Raw genomic sequence first — 21978 nt, forward strand, 5'->3', positions numbered from 1 at the left:
GAAGCAATTATCAAGCACCCTCCCCCCCCCCAACAACTCCTAAGTACTTCATAAAGTCTTCTGGTGGCCTTCATTCCTACTGCTCTAGGTAGAATAGCCGTGGTCCTGTCCTCAGCTGGTCTACCCTACTTACCTCTTCAGACACTGACAGTAAGTCTCTACATCCCTCTAGATCAGGACTCTGCATACTTCCCTCTCTGTGGATTAGCCTCAGCAGCTCCATATGTGCTGCCTCCTCCACTATCTTAACCCAACCCTTCCCTGGAGTTCATTTCACTTTTCCACCCACCATATTTCATTTTCAAAAGAATTATCTATCCCCTTTATGTCCATGTCCTCTCCCGTTTCCTGACTCTTGTAACCAGTCTTTTGCAAACTCCACCCCTCTATTCCATTGAAGCTGCCTTTGTCCAAGTTATGAGGGCCCCAGATCTGTTCAGTTGGCAGGCCTCAGTTTTTATTTCATCCATTTAGTGTCAATGTTTGACAAAGTTGGCAACTTTCTCATGTTTGGAACTTTCTTCCATGTTTCTTCCTTTTGTTCCCTACTTCTCTGGGTTCTCCTAACTCTTCGTGTCTGATTCCCCACGATTTCCTAGGCATCTTACTATTGATCAGACTCAGTGCTGAACGCCTCATACCTGTGCCTTTGCCCTTCTGGTTCTTCCTGACTCTGCTTGCGCTATCATTTCAGTTCATGGCTCCTCGTCCCATTTGTATGTCTACTCTGCTTATATGGTCTTTCTTGGGCACTTGCCTTTAATTGTCAAAATTACTTCTATTAATTCTTTGTGAGTTTCAGATACTGAAATTTGATCACATTCAATTCATCCCCAGCTTTGCCCTTAACTCCTCCCATCCACTTCCACCTTCCTACTCCACCATGGTGGTTTGATTAGTATGTTTCCCATGTTCTCATGCTTTCGAATACTTGATCCCTAGTTCAAGGATGAGGGGAAGCTTAGCACATAAGTTGTAGTCTTACATCAGGAAGTATGTCACCAGGAGAAAACTTTGAAGTTTAAAAAGACTTCAGGAATTCTTATTGTGCCTTTCTCTGCCTCCTGTTTACTGATCAAATGTGAGCTCTTTAATTGGACTTCAGATAGGCTCAACTTACTACAGGAAATCTGGCCACCTACTCAGTGCTAGTGAAGTCATTGATCTTGGAGGAGAACCTACAGTCACTACTAAGCTAGCACCATTCCTAACATCAGTCTAAACATTTGTTCTCATGTGTACAAATAAGTATAAACCTCACTTCCTATCAAGGAAACTTCCTTTTGCAATAGATGAAGACCACTGCAGAAAATCACAATCAATCAAAAGGCAAAGTTATGGTGTCTGGTTCCAACAAGTACATCTACAAAACAACCCCACAGCAGAGGCACAGGGACAATTGTAGAGGAAGGACTGGAAAATTTCAAGTGCCCTAGGATCAAGGAGTTTGCTTTGTGACTGCCTCCTAGTAATGTTAGAAGCTGCACCCATGAAGTCTTACCAACATGACTGTCTAACATGAATTGAGCAAGTATGACATTAATAGACATGCCAAAGTAGGCCGAAGCACAGAGTGAGGGGTACAGCTACAGGGATCCAAGTTGTTAAACCTACACAAAGAAAGTTGGAAAAGCAGTATTCTCTAGAGGAAGAGCACATGAATTTGTTATCTAGTACCAAACTGGTAGTCCTGACATACATATGAGAAACATTATATCAACTGAGCAAATTATAGTTAGGAATCTATATGTATATGTTTATATACATGTAATAACAATGCAAAGAGAGGCCTTAAATTCCAAAGTAGCAAAGAGCTGTATATGGTAGGCATTGGTGGAAGGAAAGGGAATGGAGAAATGATATAATCTTAGAAAGAAAAAGCTGTAGGAATTTTTCCCACAGTTTTCCTATAGTATTCCTGCCACTGTGCCTTTGCTCTTCCTTTATGAATTCTAACTATCTAAAACTGTAATCCCAATTAAACACTTTCTTTTGTAAGTTGTCTTGGTCATGGCGTTTGGCATAGTGATAAAGTAACTAGAACATTTACCAATGGTGTTTTCTGTCAAATGAAATTTGTGTTACATATGGACATGCACACACATGCACGCACACATGTAGACATGTACACTCGCCTCTCTTTCTTTCTACCTCCTTCTCCTAGGTGTGGGGTTATTCACTGGAACAGGGTCTATTTGTGGAGCCTTACCCTTAAAGAAACCTGACTCCCTTCTCAGGTGCCATCAGTTGTCCTAGATCTTCATTAATGATGGGTCTCATGAGTTTCTTTCAACTCTATGCAAGTATATTGACTGGCTTGATTTCATGTGGGCGGTCTCAGCAACTATGAGTTCGTGAGTGGAATGGTCTTGTCATATCTAAAAGATTGTTTCTTCAATTGGCTTTTAAAACCTTTCTGACTCCTCTTCTACAATGATTCTTGAGCTTTGGGGAGGAGTTCTGTATGTAGCATTTATGCCTGAGTACTCTATTGACAAATAGTTACTATAGTTTGACTAGTTGTAATTTCTGGGTTGACTACTATGTCCTGCATAAAGAAACTTCTCTAATGAGGTTTGAGAGATGCATGAGTCTACAGGTAGGGAGATAAGTCACACCAAGGTATTTTATATTATTTGTTACTATTGTGAAGGGTGTCATTTCCCTAATTTCTTTCTCAGTCTGTTTATCTCTTGAGTAGAGGAAGGCTCCAGATTTGTTTTGAGTTAATTTAATACCCAGCCACTTTGCTGAAGTTGTTTATCAGCTGTAGGAGTTCTCTGGTGGAATTTTTCAAGTTGCTTAATTGTACTATCATATTGTCTGCAAATAGTGATATTTTCAATTCTTCCTTTTCAATTTGTATCCCTTTAACCTCCTTTTATTGTCTAATTGCTCTGGCTAGGATTTCAAGTACTATATTGAATAAGTAGGGAGACGAGTAGGCAGCCTAGTCTAGTCCCTGATTTTAGTGGGATTGCTTCAAGTTTCTCTGCATTTAGTTTGATGATGGCTACTGGTTTGCTGTATATGGCTTTTACTATGTTTAGGTATGGGCCTTGAATTCCTGATCTCTCGAAGACTTTTATCATGAAGGGGTGTTGGATTTTGTTGAATGCTTTCTCAGTGGCTAATATTCGGTCTTTTTTCTTGAGTTTGTTTCTATAGTTGATCACACTGATGAATTTCCATATATTGAACCATCCCTGCATTCCTGGGATAAAGCCTACTTGATCATGATGGATGATCATTTTTATGTGTTCTTGGATTTGGTTTAAAATAATTTTATTGAGTATATTTGCATTGATATTCATGAGGAAAACTGGTCCGAAGTTCTCTTTTTTGCTGGGTCTTTGTGTGGTTTAAGTATAAGTGTAATTGTGGCTTCATAGAAGGAATTGGGTTTCTATTTTGTGGAATAGTTGTAGAGTATTGGATTTAGGTCTTTTATGAGGGTCTGATAGTAGTGTGCACTGAAGACATCTGGTCCTGGGCTTTTTTAGGTTGGGAGAGCTTTAATGACTGCTTTTATTTCTTTAGGAGTTATGGAAATCTTTAGATGGTTTATATGATCCTGATTTAACTTTGGTACCTGGTATCTGTCTGGAAAATTGTCCATCTCATCCAGATTTTTAGGATCTGATGAGTTTTTCAATTTCCTCAGATTCGGTTGTTATGCATCCCTTTTCATTTCTGATTTTCTTAATTTGAATACTGTCTCAGTGCCCTCTGGTTAGTCTGGCTAAGGGTTTATCTATCTTGTTGATTATCTCAAAGAACCAGCTCCTGATTTTGTTGATTCTTTGTATAGTTCTGTTTTTCCTACTTGGTTGATTTGAGTTCTGAGTTTGATTATTTCCTGCCATTTACTCCGCTTGGGTGAATTTGCTTCTTTTTTGTTCTAGAGCTTACAGGTGTGCTGTCAACTTGCTAGTGTATGCTCTCTATAGTTTCCTTTTGGAGGTACTCAGAGATAGTAGTTTTCCTCTTAGCACTGTTTTCATCGTGTCCCATAAGTTTGGGTATGTTGTGCCTTCATTTTCATTGAATTCTAAAAAGTCTTTAATTTCTTCCTTTATTTCTTCCTTGACCAAGTTGTCATTGAGTAGAGCCTTGTTCAGCTTCCATGTTTGTGTGGGCTTTTTGATGTTTTTCTTGTTCCTGACGACCAGCCTTACTTCATTTGTGTTCTCTTAGGGTCTGTGTGGCATTCGCCCAGGTTCTTCTGGCTTTCATAGTGTCTGCTGCAAAGTTTGGTGTCATTCTGATAGGTCTGTCCTTATATGTTACTTGACCTTGTTCCCTTACTGCCTTTAATATTCTGTCTTTGTTTTGTGCCTTTGGTGTTTTGCCCATTATGTGACAGGAGTAATTTCTTTTCTGGTCCAATCTATTTGGGGTTCTGTAGGCTTATATATGCTTGTGGGCATCTCTTTCTTCAGGCTAGGGAAGTTTTATTGTATTATTTTGTTGAAGATATTTACTGGCTTTTTAATTTGGGAACATTCGCTCTCTTCTATACCTATTATTTATTGGTTTGGTCTTCTCATTGTGTCCTGGATTTCCTGGATGTTTTAGGTTAGGAGCTTTTTTGTTTTTGAATTTCCTTTGACTATGGTGTCAATGTTTTCTATGGCATTGTCTGCCCCTGACATTCTCTCTTCAATATCTTGTATTCTTTTGGTGATGCTTGCATTTATGACCCCTCATCTCTTTCCTAGGTTTTCTATCTCCAGGGTTGTCTCCCTTTGTGATTTCTTTATTGTTTCTGTTTCCATTTTTAGATTTGGATGGTTTTGTTCAATTCCTTCACCTGTTTATCTGCATTTTCCTGTAATTCTTTAAGGGATTTTTGTGTTTCCTCTTTAAGAGCTTCTACTTTTTTACCTGTGTTTTCCCATATTTCTTGAAGGGAGTTACTTATGTCCTTCTTAAAGACTTCTATCATCATGAGATGTGAATTTAAATCCAAATCTTTCTTTTCAGGTGTGTTGGGATGTTCAGTATTTGCTGTGGTGGGAGAACTGGATTCTGTTGATGCCAAGTAGTCTTGGTTTCTGTTCCTTAGCTTCTTGTGCTTGCCTCTTGGCATCTGGTTATCTCTGATGTTAGTTGGTCTTGCTGTCACTGACTGGAGTTTTTCCCTTCTGTTGGCTTGTGAGCCTGTGATCCTGTCATCTTAGGGGGGAGACACTCCTGGCAGACCAGCTCTCTGCAGGCAGGTTTTTGAGGAGAGCTGGGACTCAGCCCCAGCTCTGGGTGCAGACGGAGCCTGGAAGGGTCCTGTCCTAGGCTCCTGTGACCTCCAAGCCCTGTCTACGCCCGAGGCTCTCGTGGACAATCAGTGGAGAGAAGTTGGAGTCCTACCTGTGGGCTGAGGGCTTAGGAGGGAGAGCGCTCCTGGCTGACCAGCTCTCTCTGTGCGCAGGTTTTGTGTCTGAGGGCTGTGGGTCTCTCTTTGGACAATTGGTAGAGAGAAAGTGTGGTCCCACCTGTCAGCTTAGGAGGGAGAGCACTCCTGGCAGACCAGGTCTCTGCAGGCAGGTTTTGTGTCTAAGGGCTGTGCAACAGCCCCAGCTTTTGGTGCACATGGAGACCAGAGAGAATACATCATTTCTTAATATTGTGTCTCTCTCTCTCTCTCTCTCTCTCTCTCTCTCTCTCTCTCTCTCTCTCTCTCTCTCTGTATATGTGTTCCAATTTTTTAATAATGTGGTGTGTTTCCTAAAATCTTAAATAAAACTCAGTGTTTTAAGTTGTCTGATTTTATGTGAGCTACATTCAATCATAGTCATCGGTAGTTGTAGATGTGTTACTCTTTCTTTCATGCTTGTTTCCTAAAGCACCTGTTGGTACCTCTATCACCTTTTAGCGACAACTTATCTTCATCTAGAAAACTGAGTTAGGGGTTGGGATTTAGCTCAGTGGTAGAGCACTTGCCTAGCAAAGCAAGGCCCTGGGTTGGGTCCACAGCTCGGGCGGGGGGGGGGGCGGAGAAAACTGAGTTCTCTCTGACTAAAATGAACTGCTGAGTGCTTGGTATTTTAGTCATTAAGAGAATTTCAAATTCAGCCACATTAGAGTGGTTCTGTGGTGAAGGGTATGCAGACTGGAGTTTAGAGAAAGGAGATACATTTCTATGTAAATTACTGTTTGATCAGCATTGTATCCAAGTACTTTTTTTTTCTTCTCTGAGCTGAGGACGGAACCCAGGGCCTTGAGCTTGCTAGACAAGCGCTCTACCACTGAGCTAAATCCCCAACCCCTCTGTATCTAAGTATTTGATAGCAACATTGTTAAATTCAGAAGACAGTGAAGAATCTTTGTTGAAAAATACCCTTATTACCATTCCTTCCATTACCCGCAGTCATCATGTTTAATGAGTTCACACTTGACTGCTTTCACAAGATGAACTCCACCTATTTTCTTGTGTTTTTGCTTTAAAAAGTGATTTGAATGATATTTAGAAATAATTGTACACTTAATTTAAAAGCAGTGATTGCTTCTGGCTCCTTTGTTCTTTAGAGTTGGATTTTTGACTGCTACAGTTTTCTTTTGGCCTAAACCATTTCTCTCTTAATCTCTTATATGGTAATCTTCAGTAGATGAATTATTTCTGCCATTTCACTATTTTTTGTATTGTTTTTCTGGTTATCTCATAGAAATAGGTCATTTTTAACTACATTCTTTTTTTTTTTTCTCTTTTTCCGGAGCTGGGGACCGAACCCAGGGCCTTGCGCTCGCTAGGCAAGCGCTCTACCGCTGAGCTAAATCCCCAACTACATTCTTTATAAAATGAGGAATATTGCCCTTTTTCTTAAAGTGCCTGCATCAGCACTATTTTTCTTATCTACAGCAATGTATGTAGGTTTGAAATCCAAACATTATTTATTACTTTTCTTTTCTCTTACAGCTTGCTATTTTTTGTATAACTAATTGTAATAATGTCAAAATATTTTATTTTAGGTGCTGTATTTCTTTGTAGTGTGCAAGGACTGGCTGTTAACCTTGACCCAATATTGTATACTTGGGTCATTTATCAACCACATAAACGCACAAGTAGACATATCCAGCAGGTGAGTAGTTTTGTGAGTTCTGTTAACATATCCAGCATTCCTCTGCTGTGATGAGCTTGATGCTGTTGCTGGTACTAAAGCCAGGATTAGATCTGTTCTTTGTTAATGACTCACATTAGAAGACACTGATATTACTGACTCTGCCATGGGGTTAGATCATGCTGTTGTTATGGACTGGAGTTGGATGATGCTGCCCTTATTGATTTTCTCTTATTTCATTTATGTGCTAAAATTTTTTAAACTACTTTATGCCTTTCAAAGAAGATCTGTAGTTTTATTTATAAGAAACTACAAGTCAACACAGTTTGGCTGTTGAAGTAACTTTCTGCATAGTTACTTACTTATTAGGCAGAAATATTAGCAACAGCACTGGGTACTCCTAACTATGCTCGTTTTATTCTTACACATATTTGGATTTATCCAATAAACTTGCTTTAAACATTAACCCTGGTAATTTGATAGGTAGTACAAAAAGGTTTCTGATATGTATTTCCTTAAAACATGTAAATTCCAATTGAAGAATAGAATATGTCACTAGTTTCTAGAATCATTAAATGAAATATTCAATGTAATTCTAGCAAACTGTGTTACTGTTCTGATTTTTTAAAATTTTTTATTATGTATTTCTTCACTTACATTTCAAAAGTTATTCCCCTTCCTCGTTTTCTGTCCATAAGCCCCCATTCCCTCCCCTCACCCTTCCCCATACGGGTATTCCCCCTATACATCTCCCTTATTGCCCTTCCCCATATTCCCCTGCACTGGGGGTCCAACCTTGGAAAGACCAAGGTCTTCCCCTTCCCCTGGTGCCCCAACAAGGCTATTCTCTGCTACATATGGAGTTGGAGCCCTGGGTCAGTACATGTATAGTCTTTCAGTAGTGGTTTAGTCCCTGGAAGGTCTGGTTGGGGCATTGTTGTTTTTATGGGGTTGCAAATTCCTTCAACTCTTTCAATACTTCCTCTAATTCCTCCTAAGGGGGCCCTATTCTCAGTTCGGTGATTTGCTGCTAGCACTGACCTCTGTATTGGACATGCTCTGGATGTGTCTCTCAGGAGAGATCTATATCCATTCCCTTTCAGCATGCATTTTCTAGCTTCATCAATCTTATCTAGTTTTGGTGGCAGTATATATATGGGCCACATGTGTGTCGGGCTCTGAATGGCCGTTCCTTGAGTCACTGTTCTAAACTTTGCTTCCGTATCCCCTCATATGAATATTTTCCCCCCTTTAAGAAGGAGTGGGAGCATCTGCATTTTGGTCATCCTTCTTCTTGAGCTTCCTGTGGTCTGTAGATTGCATCATGGGTAATTTGAGTTTTGACTAATACCCACTTATCAATGAGTGCATACCAAGTGTGTTTTTCTGTGATTGAGTAACCTCACTCACGATGATATTTTCTAGTTCATTCCATTTGACTATGAATTTCATGAAGTCATTGTTTTTGATAGCTAAGTAGTACTACATTGTGTAGATGTACCACATTTTTTGAATCCATTCCTCTGTTGAAGGGCATCTGGGTTCTTTCCAGCTTCTGACTATTATAAATAAGGCTGCTATGAACATAGTAAAGCATGTGTCTTTGTTGTATGTTGGGACATCTTTTGGGTATATGCCCAAGAGGGGTTAGCTGGGTCCTCAGGTAGTGTAATGTCCAATTTTCTGAGGAACCTCCAGACTGATTTCCAGAGTGGTTATACCAATTTGCAATCCCACCAACAATGGAGGACTGTTCCTCTTTCTCCACATCCTCGGCAGCATCTGTTGTTAACTGAGTTTTTTATCTTAGCCATTCTCACTGGTGTGAGGTGAAATCTCAGGGTTGTTTTGATTTGCATTTCCTCGATGACGGAGGTTGTTGAACATTTTTTTAGGTCCTTTTTGGACATTTGATAATCCTCAGCAGATAATCCTTTGTTTAGCTCTGTACCCCATTTTTAATAGGGTGATTTGGCTCTCTGGAGTCTAACTTCTTGAGTTCTTTGTATATTTTGGATATTAGCCCTCTATTGGATGTAGGATTGGTAAAGATCTTTTCCCAATCTGTTGGTTGCCCTTTTGTCCTAATGACAGTGTCTTTTGCTTTACAAAAGCTTTGCAGTTTTATGAGGTACCATTTGTCGATTCTTGATCTTAGAGCATAAGCCCTTGATGTTGTGTTCAGGAAATTTTCCCCAGTGCCCATGTGTTCGAGACTCTTCCCCACTTTTTCTCTGTTAGTTTGAGTGTATCTGGTTTGATGTGGAGGTCTTTGCTTCACTTGGACTTAAGCTTTGTATATGGTGAGAAGAATGGATTGATTTGCATTCTTCTACGTGCTGACCTCCAGTTGAACCAGCACCATTTGTTGAAAATGCTCTCTTTCTTCCATTGGTTGGTTTTAGCTCCTGTGTCAAAGATCAAGTGGCTATAGGTGTGTGGGTTCATTTCTGGGTCTTCAAATCTGTTCCACTCATCTACCTGTTTGTCTCTGTACAAATACCATACAGTTTTTATGACTATTGCTCTGTAATACTGCTTGAAGTCAGGGATGGTGATTCCCCCAGAAGTTCTTTTATTGTTGAGTATAGTTTTTGCTATCCTGGGTTTTTTGTTATTCCAAATGAATTTGCAAATTGCTCTTTCTATCTCTATAAAGAATTGAGTAGGAATTTTGATGGGGGTTGCATTGAATCTGTAGCTTGCTTTTGGCAAAATGGCCATCTTTACTATATTAATCCTGCCAATCCATGAGCATGGAAGATCTTTCAATCTTCTGAGATCTTCCTCAATTTCTTTCTTCGGAGATTTGAAGTTCTTGTCATACAGATCTTTGACTTGCTTGGGTAAAGTCACACCGAGGTATTTTATACTATTTGGGACTATCATGAAGAGTATCATTTCCTTAATTTCTTTCTCAGCCTGTTTATCCTTTGAGTAGAGGAAGGCTATTGATTCGAGTTAATTTTATACTTTGCTGAAGTTGTTTATCAGGTTAAGTAGTTCTCTGGTGGAACTTTTGGGGTCGCTTAAGTACACTAACATATCATTTGCAAATAGTGATATTTTGACCTCTTCCTTTCCAATTTGTATCCCTTTGACCTCCTTTCGCTATCTGATTGCTCTGGCTAGGACTTCAAGTACTATATTGATTAAGTAGGGAGAGAGTGGGCAGCCTTGTCCAGTCCTTGATTTTAGTGGGAGTGCTTCAAGTTTCTCGGTATTTAGTTTGATGTTAGCAATTGGTTTGCTGCATATTGCTTTTACTATGTTTTGATATGGGCCTTTAATTCCTGATCTTTCCAGGACTTTTTATCATGAAGGGGTGTTGAATTTTGTCAAATGTTTTCTCAGCATCTAATGAAATGATCATGTGGTTCTTATCTTTCAGTTTGTTTATATAGTGGATTGCATTGATGGATTTTCGTTTCTTAAACCATCCCTGCATCCCTGGGATGAATCCTACTTGATCATGATGGATGATCAATTTGATGTATTCTTGGATTCTGTTTGCAAGAATTTTATTGAGTATTTTTCCATCAAATTTCATAAGGGAAATTGGTCTGAAGTTCTCTTTCTTCTTTGGGTTTTTGTGTGGTTTTGGTATAAGTAATTGTGGCTTCATAGAAGGAATTTAGTAGTGCTCTGTCTATTTCAATTTTGTGGAATAGTTTGGACAGTATTGGTATGAGGTCTTCTATAAAAGTCTGATAGAATTCTGCACTGAACCCATCTGAACCTGGGCTCTTTCTGGTTGGGAGACTGCTAATAACTGCTTCTATTTATTTAGGAGTTAGGGGGTGGTGTAGATGATTTATTTCTTCTTGATTTAACTTTGGTACCTGGTATCTGTCTAGAAAATTGTCCATTTCCTCCAGATTTTCCAGTCTTGTTGAATATAGGCTTTCACAGCAGGATCTTATGATTTTTTTAATTTCTTCAGATTCTGTTGTTATGCCTCCCTTTTCGTTTCTGATTTTCTTAATTCGGATACAATCTCTGTGATCTCTGGTTAACCTGGCTAAGGTTTTATCTGTCTTGTTGATTTTCTCAGAGAACCAGCTCCTGCTTTTGTTGATTCTTTGTATAGTTCTTTTCTTTTCTACTTGGTTGTTTTCAGCTCTGAGTGATTATTTACTGCCTTCTACTCCTCTTGGGTTTATTTATTTCGTTTTGTTCTAGAGCTTTAAGGTTTGCTGTCAAGCTGCTGACACATGCTCTTTCCTGTTTCTTTTTGCAGGCACTCAGAGCTATGAATTTTCCCCTTAGTACCGCTTTCATTGTGTCCCATAAGTTTGGGAATGTTGTACCTTCATTTTCATTACACCCTAAGAAGTCTTTAATTTCTTTTTTTGTTTCTTCCTTGACCAAGTTGTCATTGAGTAGAGCATCGTTCAACTTCCATGTATATGTGGACTTTCTGTCATTCTTGTTGTTATTGTAGACCAGTCTTATTGCGTGGTGATCTGATAGAGCGCATGGGATCATTTCTATCTTTCTGTGTCTGTTGAATCCTGTTTTGTTACCGATTATATGGTCAATTTTAGAGAATGTTCCATCAGGTGCCAAAAGAAGGTATATCCTTTTGTTTTAGGATGGAATGTTCTGTAAATGTCTGTTAAATCCAATCGGTTCATGACTTCTGTTAGCTTCTCTAAGTCCCTATTTAATTTCTGTTTCCATGATCGATCCAGTGATGAGAGTGGGGTCTTGAAATCTCCTTCTGTTATTGTGTGAGGTGCAATGTGTGCTTTGAGCTTTAGTAAGGATTTTTTTTGAATGTAGGTGCCCTAGTATTTGGAGCATAGATATGTAGGATTGAGAGTTCATCTTGGTGGATTTTTCCTTTGATGAATATGAAGTGTCCTTCCTTGTCTTTTTTAATGACTCCCGTTTGAAAGTCAATTTTATTTGATATTAGAATGGCAACTCCAGCTTGTTTCTTCGGGTCATTTGCTGGGAAATTTTTTCCCAGCCATTTACTCTGAGGTAGTATCTGTCTTTGTGTCTGAAGTGTGTTTCCTGCATGCAGCAAAATGCTGGGTCCTCTTTACGTATCCAGTCTGTTAGTCTATGTCTTTTTATTAGGGTATTGAGTCTGTTGATGTTGAGAGATATTAAGGAATAGTGATTGTCGCTTCCTGTTATTTTCGTTGTTAGAGGCCAAATTATGTTTGTTTGTCTCCCTTTCGGTTTCATTGCAAGGAAATTATATTCTTGCTTTCTGTAGCATATAGTTTCTCTCCTTGTGTTGGAGTTTCCCATCTATTATCCTTTGTAGGGCTGGATTTGTGGAAAGATATTGTATAAATTTGGTTTTGTCATGGAATATCTTGGTTTCTCCATCTATGTTAATTGAAATTTTGCTGGATACAGTAACCTGGGCTGGCATTTGTGTTCTCTTAGGATCTGTATGACATCTGTCCAGGATCTTCTGGCTTTCATAGTCTCTAGTGAGAAGTCTGGTGTAATTCTTAATGTTCTGCCTTTACATGTCATTTGATCTTTTTCCCTTACTGCTTTTAATATTCTTTGTTTGTTTTGTGCATTAGGTGTTTTAAGTATTATGCGACAGGAGCAATTTCTCTTCTGGTCCAATCTACTTGGAGTTCTGTAGGCTTCTTGTTTGTTTATGGGCATCTCTTTCTTTAGGTTAGGGAAGTTTTCTTCTATAATTTTGTTGAATATATTTACTGGCCCCTTAAGTTGGGAGTCTTCACTCTCTTCTATATCTATTATCCTTAGGTTTGCTCTTCTCATTGTGTCCTGGATTTCCTGTATGCTTTGGGCTAGGAGCTTTTTGCATTTTACATTATCTTTGACAGTTGTTTTGATGTTTTCTATGGTATCTTCTGCCCCTGAGATTCTCTCTTCTATCTCTTGTATCCTGTTGGTGATGCTTGTGTCTATGGCTCCTTGTCTCTTCCTTTGGTTTTCTATGTCCAGGGTTGTTTCCGTTTGGGCTTTCTTTATTGTTTCTATTTCTAGTTATCAATTCGTTCACCTCTTTGGTTGTGTTTTCCTGTAATTCTTTCAGGGATTTTTGTGTTTCCACTCTAAGGGCTTCTACTTGTTTACTTGTTTTTTCCTGCATTTCTCTAAGGGAGTTCTATATGTCCTTCTTAAAATCTTCCATCATTTTCAAAAAATATGATTTTAAATCTAAATCTTGCTTTTCTGGTGTGTTTGGAGATCCAGTATTTCCTTTGGTGGGAGTACTGGGCTCTGATGTTGGTTTCTGTTGATTAGGTTCCTGTGCTTGCCTCTAGCCATTGGGTTGTCTCTGGTGTTTGCTTGTCTTGCTGTTTCTGAGAGTGACTTGGTCCTGCTGTAGACCTCTGTGTCAGCACTCCTGTAGAACTGTTTTCCTGTTTTCTTTCAGCCTTTCCTGAGAACAGGTGCTCTGTTCTCAGCTGTGGCAGCACTTCTTGGGACTGTCTTCCAGTCTAGGCACGGGCAGGAATCAAAGGGTCCTGCCCCTGATTGCTTGTGTAGGTACTTGTACCCAGCGGACACAGTTCTCACTATGCGATTCCCTCTTGGGTTTATACTCTGGGCAGAGGGTATTCTCCTCTGACTTCTCAGGAGTATCCTCACTTCTGAGATTCCAGCTCTCTCCTCCACGGGATTTAGGTGTAGGGAGCTCTTTTGCTGGATCAGTTCTGTCCTGGGTGAAGGCCAGAACTGCAGGTATTGCTGTCTGTCTGTTCCTATGTCCCTCTATCCAGAGGCACTGTGCAGTTTCCCCTTGGACCAGGGACGTGGTCTGTGGTGTCACCCTTCGGCAGAGGTGGCAGTCTACCCTTCGTCCTCAGGTTTTGTGCACTCCTGGGTGGTCCGCTCTCTTTCTCTCGGGATTTGGGTCCAGAGAACTATTTCTTATTTTAAGTGAAGGTTTCTGTGGATTTTACTTATGGTAACAGTTCTTCTAAATTGCATAATTTAGTTCTTTTGGCGGTCATATTTATGATATGTTGTTTTTATTCATTAAAAGATATAATTTTGCAATAGTCTATTTGAGTTTTTTTTAATTTTCCGTTGATATACAAATGCTACTTAGTAGGAGAAAAATGAATCCTTTAACTATGAAAGATTAAAATATTAATCTGTGTAATCCAGGGAGCATTTTTTTTCTTGGTTTGGTGCTAGGGATGAAACCCACAGTCTTATGATGCTGTGCACAAGTTCTACCACATTCATAACTGCATTTAGAGGTTTTTCAATTTGTTTATGTTACTTTAATTTCTATGTCCCTTGCTCTTGTTTTATTCTTCATTTTATCACATAGTACAGAATAGTGGACTGCCTGCAAGACACCAAGCTTATAAAGCTCTTGTCACTTAAAGCATCCCCCTCTCCAGAATATGTCATGTATGTGAGGCTATCAGAGAGTCCTTAGAGGTCAGTTTCAGTGATTTCTGTGTGTCCAGTATGACATGAGGACAAAAGGGATGCTTCTTCTGAGCAGAGTGTGAGTGTGAAGGAGGAGCAGGTAAATGGAGCCAGCCACACACGAGCCAGCAGAGCAGGGACGCTCATGTTTACCTAAATATCTGATCAGAGACAGAGAAAAAAGAATCATGGCAGTGGGTTTTCTGGGCTGAAGTTAATTGTATTTGAGACTTTGGCAAATTTAGAACCCAGTTCCTAAAAAGATTTTGTCTAGAACCCTCAGTACTTTGGTCATTGAGACTCATCTGAAAGAGAACTGTTATGAACAGATGGGATTTGAGAACTCGTGCTGCAGCAGAGCGTTAGTGCGGGTGTCAGAGAGCCTCCTGAAGTATTGTTACCTGTATCAAAGCACGCAGGTTTAATTTGCAAAGGGATGGTGTTCTTTGTTGTTGGGTGTTCTTGTTACTATGACTTTTGTTTACCTTCACCATTTCATCATGTCATCTGGAATTTACTTTTGCTTCCTTATTTTTAGAAACACCCACTTTAATCTTTAATATGGTTATGATTATTTGGCTGCCTGATTATTTTCTCAGGTATATAAATGATGGGCAGGGATTGGTGGATTTGTTAGGTTACTGATTCTTGGTACAAAGGTGGCCTAGAGCGCAATTCTCACGCCTTAGTGTCCCTAGTGTTGAACTTACAGGCGTGTACCTCCATGCTTAAGTATTTAAAGTATTAAATATGTGTGAAATGTAATTAACATAATATTAAGCATATTGTTATAATTAGATACACAAATAAATGCATTTTCACCCTTTCAGGGTTTTTCTTTCAATAGCTTCCCATTTACCTTACTTTTTCTGTTTGCATGATTTGTGAAAGTTTTTCGTCAGTGTGAGACTCACACTGGGTGACACTGCAGCATCTGCCCGTTTGTATGAAACACCAGGCTCACCGTAGCTCTCACCCTTGCTTTCCCCAGCTGTACTTTCCTTCTCAGTCGTGGCTAAAGCCCAGTATTTGATAATTCTTTTCCATGAAGTTCAGCATTGATCTTTGATCCTACAGCGATTTTTTTCCCATAGTGTGGCAGGCTTGTGTTGGACATCACTGGCAGTAACGTCAGCCTGCATTTCACCGAATAAAGCAGCAGCACAGCTTCATCGTCCACCTCTGCACTGCTGTGCCCAATAGAGATCCTAATGCTGTCCAACTTTCTCCAGCTTTCTAAATACGCTCTGACTGTTACTTCATCAGATAAACAGAAGTCTCAAAATAGCTTCCAAAATTGGGCTGTCCAAGTGAATTATTGATCAATAGTTATGTCCCCACCCTCAATAACTTGGGAATTTTAAATTTGATTTTTCCCTTATAATCTGTGTTAACCTATAGCTTTTTAGGCTTGAATAAAAAATTCTCTGCTTTCATCTGAAAATACTATAGGGGAAATTCTAGAAATAAATAATTTATAAGGTTTAATTGTTATTGCAGAATAATTATTATGTTCTTTACTTTTGTTAACCTATTAGTATATAAATTAATCTTTACTGTATGAATTCTATTTATAGGAAAAAAAGTAGTTCCATTGTTTCTCAGTACCCTTGAGCGATTGTTGGTTCCAGAAACCAAAGTGTGTTGATCCTTGAGTTCCTATGTGCAGTGACAGTGTTTCCACCAAACCTATTCATACCCTGTCATACTCTTGATATCAGTACAATCAATGCCTAATGCCTAAATGCAAATGCTGGGTAGAGCTGTTCCACTTTATAGTGTAGGGTATAGGGACATGGAAAAGAGCCCTACATGTTTAATATAGTGGCATTCTGTCCTAAGTGTGCTTAATCCACATTCGGCTGACTTCACAGAGCAGGAACTCACATAGGCCAGGCTGGTTCTCTATGCTGTGGAGGAAATCATCTAGTACTATTGTATAATAGTCCCTGAGTATAAATGGGGATTACTTACATATAAGAAAAAGCAGGCAAAGAAACGAGGTGGAGTAATTTACAACATAGCCTAAACCCCAACTTCCATAATACTGTCTCCAGATTTCCTTTCCATTTTGTTTCTTTCAGCAGCCTGTGGTAGCTGTACCTCTTGTCACTTCAGTCAACAGAAGGAAAGAAGATGAACTGTCTGTTGGAAGTGCCCCATTGGGAAAGCAGCAGTCATATCAGGCCTCAGAATATGCCAGCAGCCCCATAAAAACAAAAACAGTGACAGGTATGTGTCAAGAACAGACATACCAGTTTTCTGAGGATTAGTTTACCTCATTATTATTATCCATGTTTTTATTAAAATATAATACTAATTAAATATAGTACTAATTATTGAGGGAGGAGAATAGTAAAAACATAATTCACCATTATATCGATACATTCTATAATGATTAGTCATTATGTATACAATATAAAAATGAATAATATATTGATTATTTTCCCATTTAAATCATTGGTGTATGCTGTGATGTTGATTTTGCCTTAGGGGAAATCTTTTGTGTTTAGTTCTTCCTATCTTTAGAACCCTCATATGTTGTGTGAGTATACTCGTATATCTATATTTGGTAAACACCATGGGCATATTGTGCTCTTTTTTAATTATGCATCTTCCCTCTCAGATGCCCACTACTTTTGCCTCTTGGGAACTTATCAATAGTATATATTCCTTTTCTTGAGAATACCCGTTTTTTTTTTAAACTTAAAATTAGGTTTAAAAATTTTAATTAATTTAGAGTGTTTGCTCTTTTTTCTTTTATTGAAAATACATTTTTTCTCACATAATATACTGTTTCCTCCATCTACACTTCCCACTTGGATCCACTTCCTTTCTGTCTTCCATTAGAAAATAAACCGTTTTCTAAGAGCCAATACGTCAAAATAAAATAGAAAAGATAAAGGCTAACACTTGGCAGATTGACAAAACAGAGAGAAGGAAAAGAACCTAAGAGAAGGCACAAGAAACAGAAGTCAATGTGTTTGCACATGTAGGAATCCCTTAAAAATACTAAACCAGAAGCCTTAATGATATGTATGCAGCGTGCCTGAGCAGACCTGCGCAGGCCCTCTGCATGCCTCCTCAGTGGCTGTGAGTTCACGTGAGCTTTGCTCATGCTCTTTCAGAGAACTCTGTTTTCTTGGTGTCCTCCAACACCTCTGACTCCTACGCTCTTGCTCTTTGCACTTCCTCCTCCCCAGGATTCCTCCCCTGAGCTCTGAGGGGAGGAATTTGATAGAGGTATTCCAGTTAGGGCTGTGTATTCCAAGGTGTTTCGCATTGTTTGCATAATGGCTGGTTGTGGGTCTCTCTATTTTTTTCTTGTCTGCTGTAGGAGGAAGCTTCTCTGATGATGGCTGAGCAAGGCACCGATCTGTATCTCAGAGTGTAGCAAATGTCATTAGGAGTCTTATTTTCTCTGCTATGTTGTTGTTAGTATTATTACTACTATTATTATTACTATTATTATTATTAGAACAGTAGTAATTGTTTTTGTCTTAGGTCCCTGGGCTTTGGATCTTGGTCACCCAAGCAGTGTTGAGTATGAACTCCATGTTGTGGAATGGGCCTTAGGTCAAATCAGATATTTATAATTACTTTGAATTTATACATACACATAATATTGTGGCCATCAGTGTTACTTATATTGTATAATATATTAATTAATTTGGGAAATTATTTATAATTTACAGCCATTTGCATATATCTGCAGGATTTTTTTGTTTCGTTTTTTTTTTCTTTGTAGATTATTTTTTGTTATAATTTTAACCCGTTCTAGGGCTATGAATCCATACTATTCAGAGTGTGTGTGTATGTGTGTGTGTGTCTGTGTGTGTGTCTATGTATGTATATCGCTCTATGGTATTTTTTAATTGCTTTGTATATTAATTGTTATATTGTTTAATTGATTTGAATACATGTTAATATTCATTTTATGGATGTCTTCCTATGAGGTTTTTCTATGTTGCCAAGATAAGGCTCAACTTCAAACCACTTTCTTGCCTAAGTGCCTGTTTGCTTTGCTTTTCATTTCAACAAGAAGCTGCCAGCATATTCTTCTGTTCTTATATAGCAATGTTAGCACCAGTGTGCAGGGCATCCTAAATGGCTGGGAGCATATTAAGAGCCCTTAGTACAGGTTCTCTTACACTTCAGGAAAATGTAGATTCTCCTAGTCTAGGAATCCATAATGGTGTGATGTGTTTTGTAAGCGTTTTGAAAGTGTGAAATATCTGCAACGAACACAAAAACTTTGAAAACATAATACTGTACAATTTTATCTCCAATGTGTATATACATATATTCATATAGATAGATGTAAGTAGATGTCAAAGATAAAAATAGAGACTATTGCAAGGAGAGAAATCAATTAGTAAAAGCACACTGAGAAATAACAAAATATCTAGCAGCCATATCAAATACTTGTATTTTGAAGCAAGTTTTATAATTATGTTAATATGTTTACAGATTGATAATCACATTGATGAAAAAAAGATATATAATAAGGGCCATGGCCCAACTGTAGAGTTGAAAATTAAAATATTCCAAATGAGAAGTATAGAGGAAGTAGCATCAGTGGATCAGATCCGAGGAGGGCTCTTACCTTGTAGGCAGGTAGTATAAATGTTTCAAAATGAAGCACTGAAAAGTATGGAGCTGTATTGAATTGTGGGCGGTGGTTCCTTGTGGTAGTGAGAGTATATCTCACGGAAGTATATCTCTACGTCAGTTTCCTGAAGCAGGCTGAAGGGTCGTAATTGTTCAGATGGTGTCTTAGTCAGGGTTTCTATTCCTGCACAAACATCATGACCAAGAAGCAAGTTGGGGAGGAAAGGGTTTATTCAGCTTACACTTCCACATTGCTGTTCATCACCAAAGGAAGTCAGGACAGGAACTCACACAGGGCAGGAAGCAGGAGCTGATGCAGAGGCCATGGAGGGCTGTTACTTACTAACTTGCTTCCCCTGGCTTGCTCAGCTTGTTCTCTTGTAGAACCCAAGACCACCAGCCCAGGGACGGCACCACCCACAATGGGCTGGGTCCTCCCCCCTTGATCACTAATTGAGAAAATGCCTTACAGCTAGCTCTCATGGAGGCATTTCCTCAATTGAGGCTCCTTTTTCTGTGGTAACTCCAGCTTGTGTCAGATTGACACATAAAACCAGCCAGTACAGGTAACAACTGATTTGAGATCACATATATCCAGGAATGGTGATTTATGGTAAGGTGCTCATAAGACTGTGTGTAATTCAATCTGGAAAGGTGTGTATGACATATTTGAGAAGTCACTCTTCTTGCCTTTCCTCATGCAGTTATAGTCCTAGCTGGCATTTAGGGATGGAACTATAAGGTGGTTATAGTTTTCTTCCTGTTACACATCTAAGTATATTGTACAGCTTTTGCCAAATTAAAGGAACCATCATTGCTACCTACCACCACTGTCATCACAACCACCACGACCACCACTATCACCACAACCACCACTGTCACCACAACCACCACCACCACCACTGTCACCACAACCACCATGACTACCACTGTCACCACAACCACGACTGTCACCATAACCACCACCACTACCACCACTGTCACCACAACCATGACTGTCACCATAACCACCACTACCACCACTGTCACCACAACCATGACTGTCACCACAACCACCACCACTGTCACCACAACCACCACGACCACCACTATCACCACAACCACCACTGTCACCACAACCACGACTGTCACCATAACCACCACCACCACCACTGTCACCACAACCATGACTGTCACCATAACCACCACTACCACCATCGTCACCACAACCATGACTGTCACCACAACCACCACCACTGTCACCACAACCACCACGACCACCACTATCATCACAACCACCACTGTCACCACAACCACGACTGTCACCATAACCACCACCACCACCACTGTCACCACAACCATGACTGTCACCATAACCACCACTACCACCATCGTCACCACAACCATGACTGTCACCACATCCACCACCACTGTCACCACAACCACCACTGTCACATAACCACCACCACCACTGTCACTACAACCATGACTGTCACCATAACCACCACCACCACTGTCACCACAACCACCATTGTCACCTTAACCACCACCACCACTGTCACCACAACCACCACGACCACCACTGTCACCACAACCACCACTGTCACCTTAACCACCACCACCACTGTCACTACAACCATGACTGTCACCATAACCACCACTACCACCACCACTGTCACCACAACCACGACTGTCAACACAACCACCATGACCACCACTGTCACCACAACGACTGTCACCACAGGCACCAGCACCACCACCATCACCACAATCACCAGCTTATTCTCAGGTGTAAGAATCTTCTTTATGTCTTGTTTTGAAGGAGAACTAAGTAAGAAACAAACTTAAACTTGATAATGAAAGATTATACTCTACTCTTCCTTTTCTTTCTGTTACATAATCTTTTTTGGGGGGAATAAACTTTGGTTATTAGGCTACAATTTTTACTTACATTTTTTTTGGTCCTTGCTTTAAAATACAGTGTTGCACATCTAACAAGTTCAATGAAATACATATATTATTTAGGATTGAGTAAATTCGGCCACTTCAACAAACTTTAAATATCAGTGTTTAAAACATTATTAAACTTTGTTCCTTTTGTGAAAACTTGAGTGTACACTCAAGGCTGTTCTGGTCCTCCAAGATCAGGTAGTTTGTTATTGCTCTGTGTGGAGCCTCCATTGCTAGCTCTGCCTCATGGTTCATGAGGCCTAAATATTGAAGGAGTGGCATGTACCAGTAGTGCCAGTGGGTGAGGCAAGCCCACAGACAGTCCGTGAGGACTGCCTTCTCAGTTAGCTGAGTGTCAGTGAACAGAACTTAGGAGAGAGGAGGGTAAGAATACTATTCTCATCTCTCTAAAACCTGACTCATCTCCCACTTGTATTTAGAAGCAAGTCACATAAGGATTCCAAATAGTGTGAAATAAGTTAAGGCTACATGAGTAAATTAAGTTTGTGAGTTCTAACTAAAAAAAGATACAGAGTGAGTATTAAGTGTCCTTTAATTGTTTGTGTCATAACTTAAAATAGATTATGATAAGCTCAATTTTGGAATAATAATAAAAAAAGATTCCTTGTAGTGGTGGTATCTGAAGACAAAGCTGCATGTGATCATAAGATCATCGTGGAAGCTGCAGAATAAGTAAGGTATGTCAGGAGCATATGAGGGAGGGAAAGCCTGTAAGGAGGGGGCACAGCAGAAAAGGCCTAGAAGCATGGTTATAAGACGGAGGCAGCACAGCTACATGGTCATAGCAGGTGATGGCAACTGTGAAGATGAAGGCAGTGACTGGCACAGCGCTTCACAAGCAGGGCGCCTCCGGAAACACTGTTGCTGTAGGCAGATGGGTAATGATGGGAACTCAGGAAGCGGGAATGGATGAGCCATACATAAGCACTCTAAAAACATGGCTGTTTTAACTCTTATGTGTGCCTCTCAG

The 21978-nt window shown here is 39.6% G+C and overlaps 1 protein-coding gene across 1 annotated transcript in view; it reads left to right on the plus strand.

Moving 5' to 3' along the window:
• The window catches only part of Vps13b (vacuolar protein sorting 13 homolog B), a 543994-nt gene that overhangs the window by 182710 nt on the left and 339306 nt on the right, over positions 1 to 21978 (plus strand). Inside the window, exons 20-21 of the mRNA XM_032914442.1 lie at positions 6967 to 7076; positions 16532 to 16679. Coding sequence (XP_032770333.1) covers positions 6967 to 7076; positions 16532 to 16679 — 258 coding nt within the window. The remainder of the gene's footprint in view (positions 1 to 6966; positions 7077 to 16531; positions 16680 to 21978) is intronic.

The sequence above is a fragment of the Rattus rattus genome, chromosome 1 (assembly GCF_011064425.1).
Source record: "Rattus rattus isolate New Zealand chromosome 1, Rrattus_CSIRO_v1, whole genome shotgun sequence".
NCBI classification, from domain to species: Eukaryota; Metazoa; Chordata; class Mammalia; order Rodentia; family Muridae; genus Rattus; species Rattus rattus.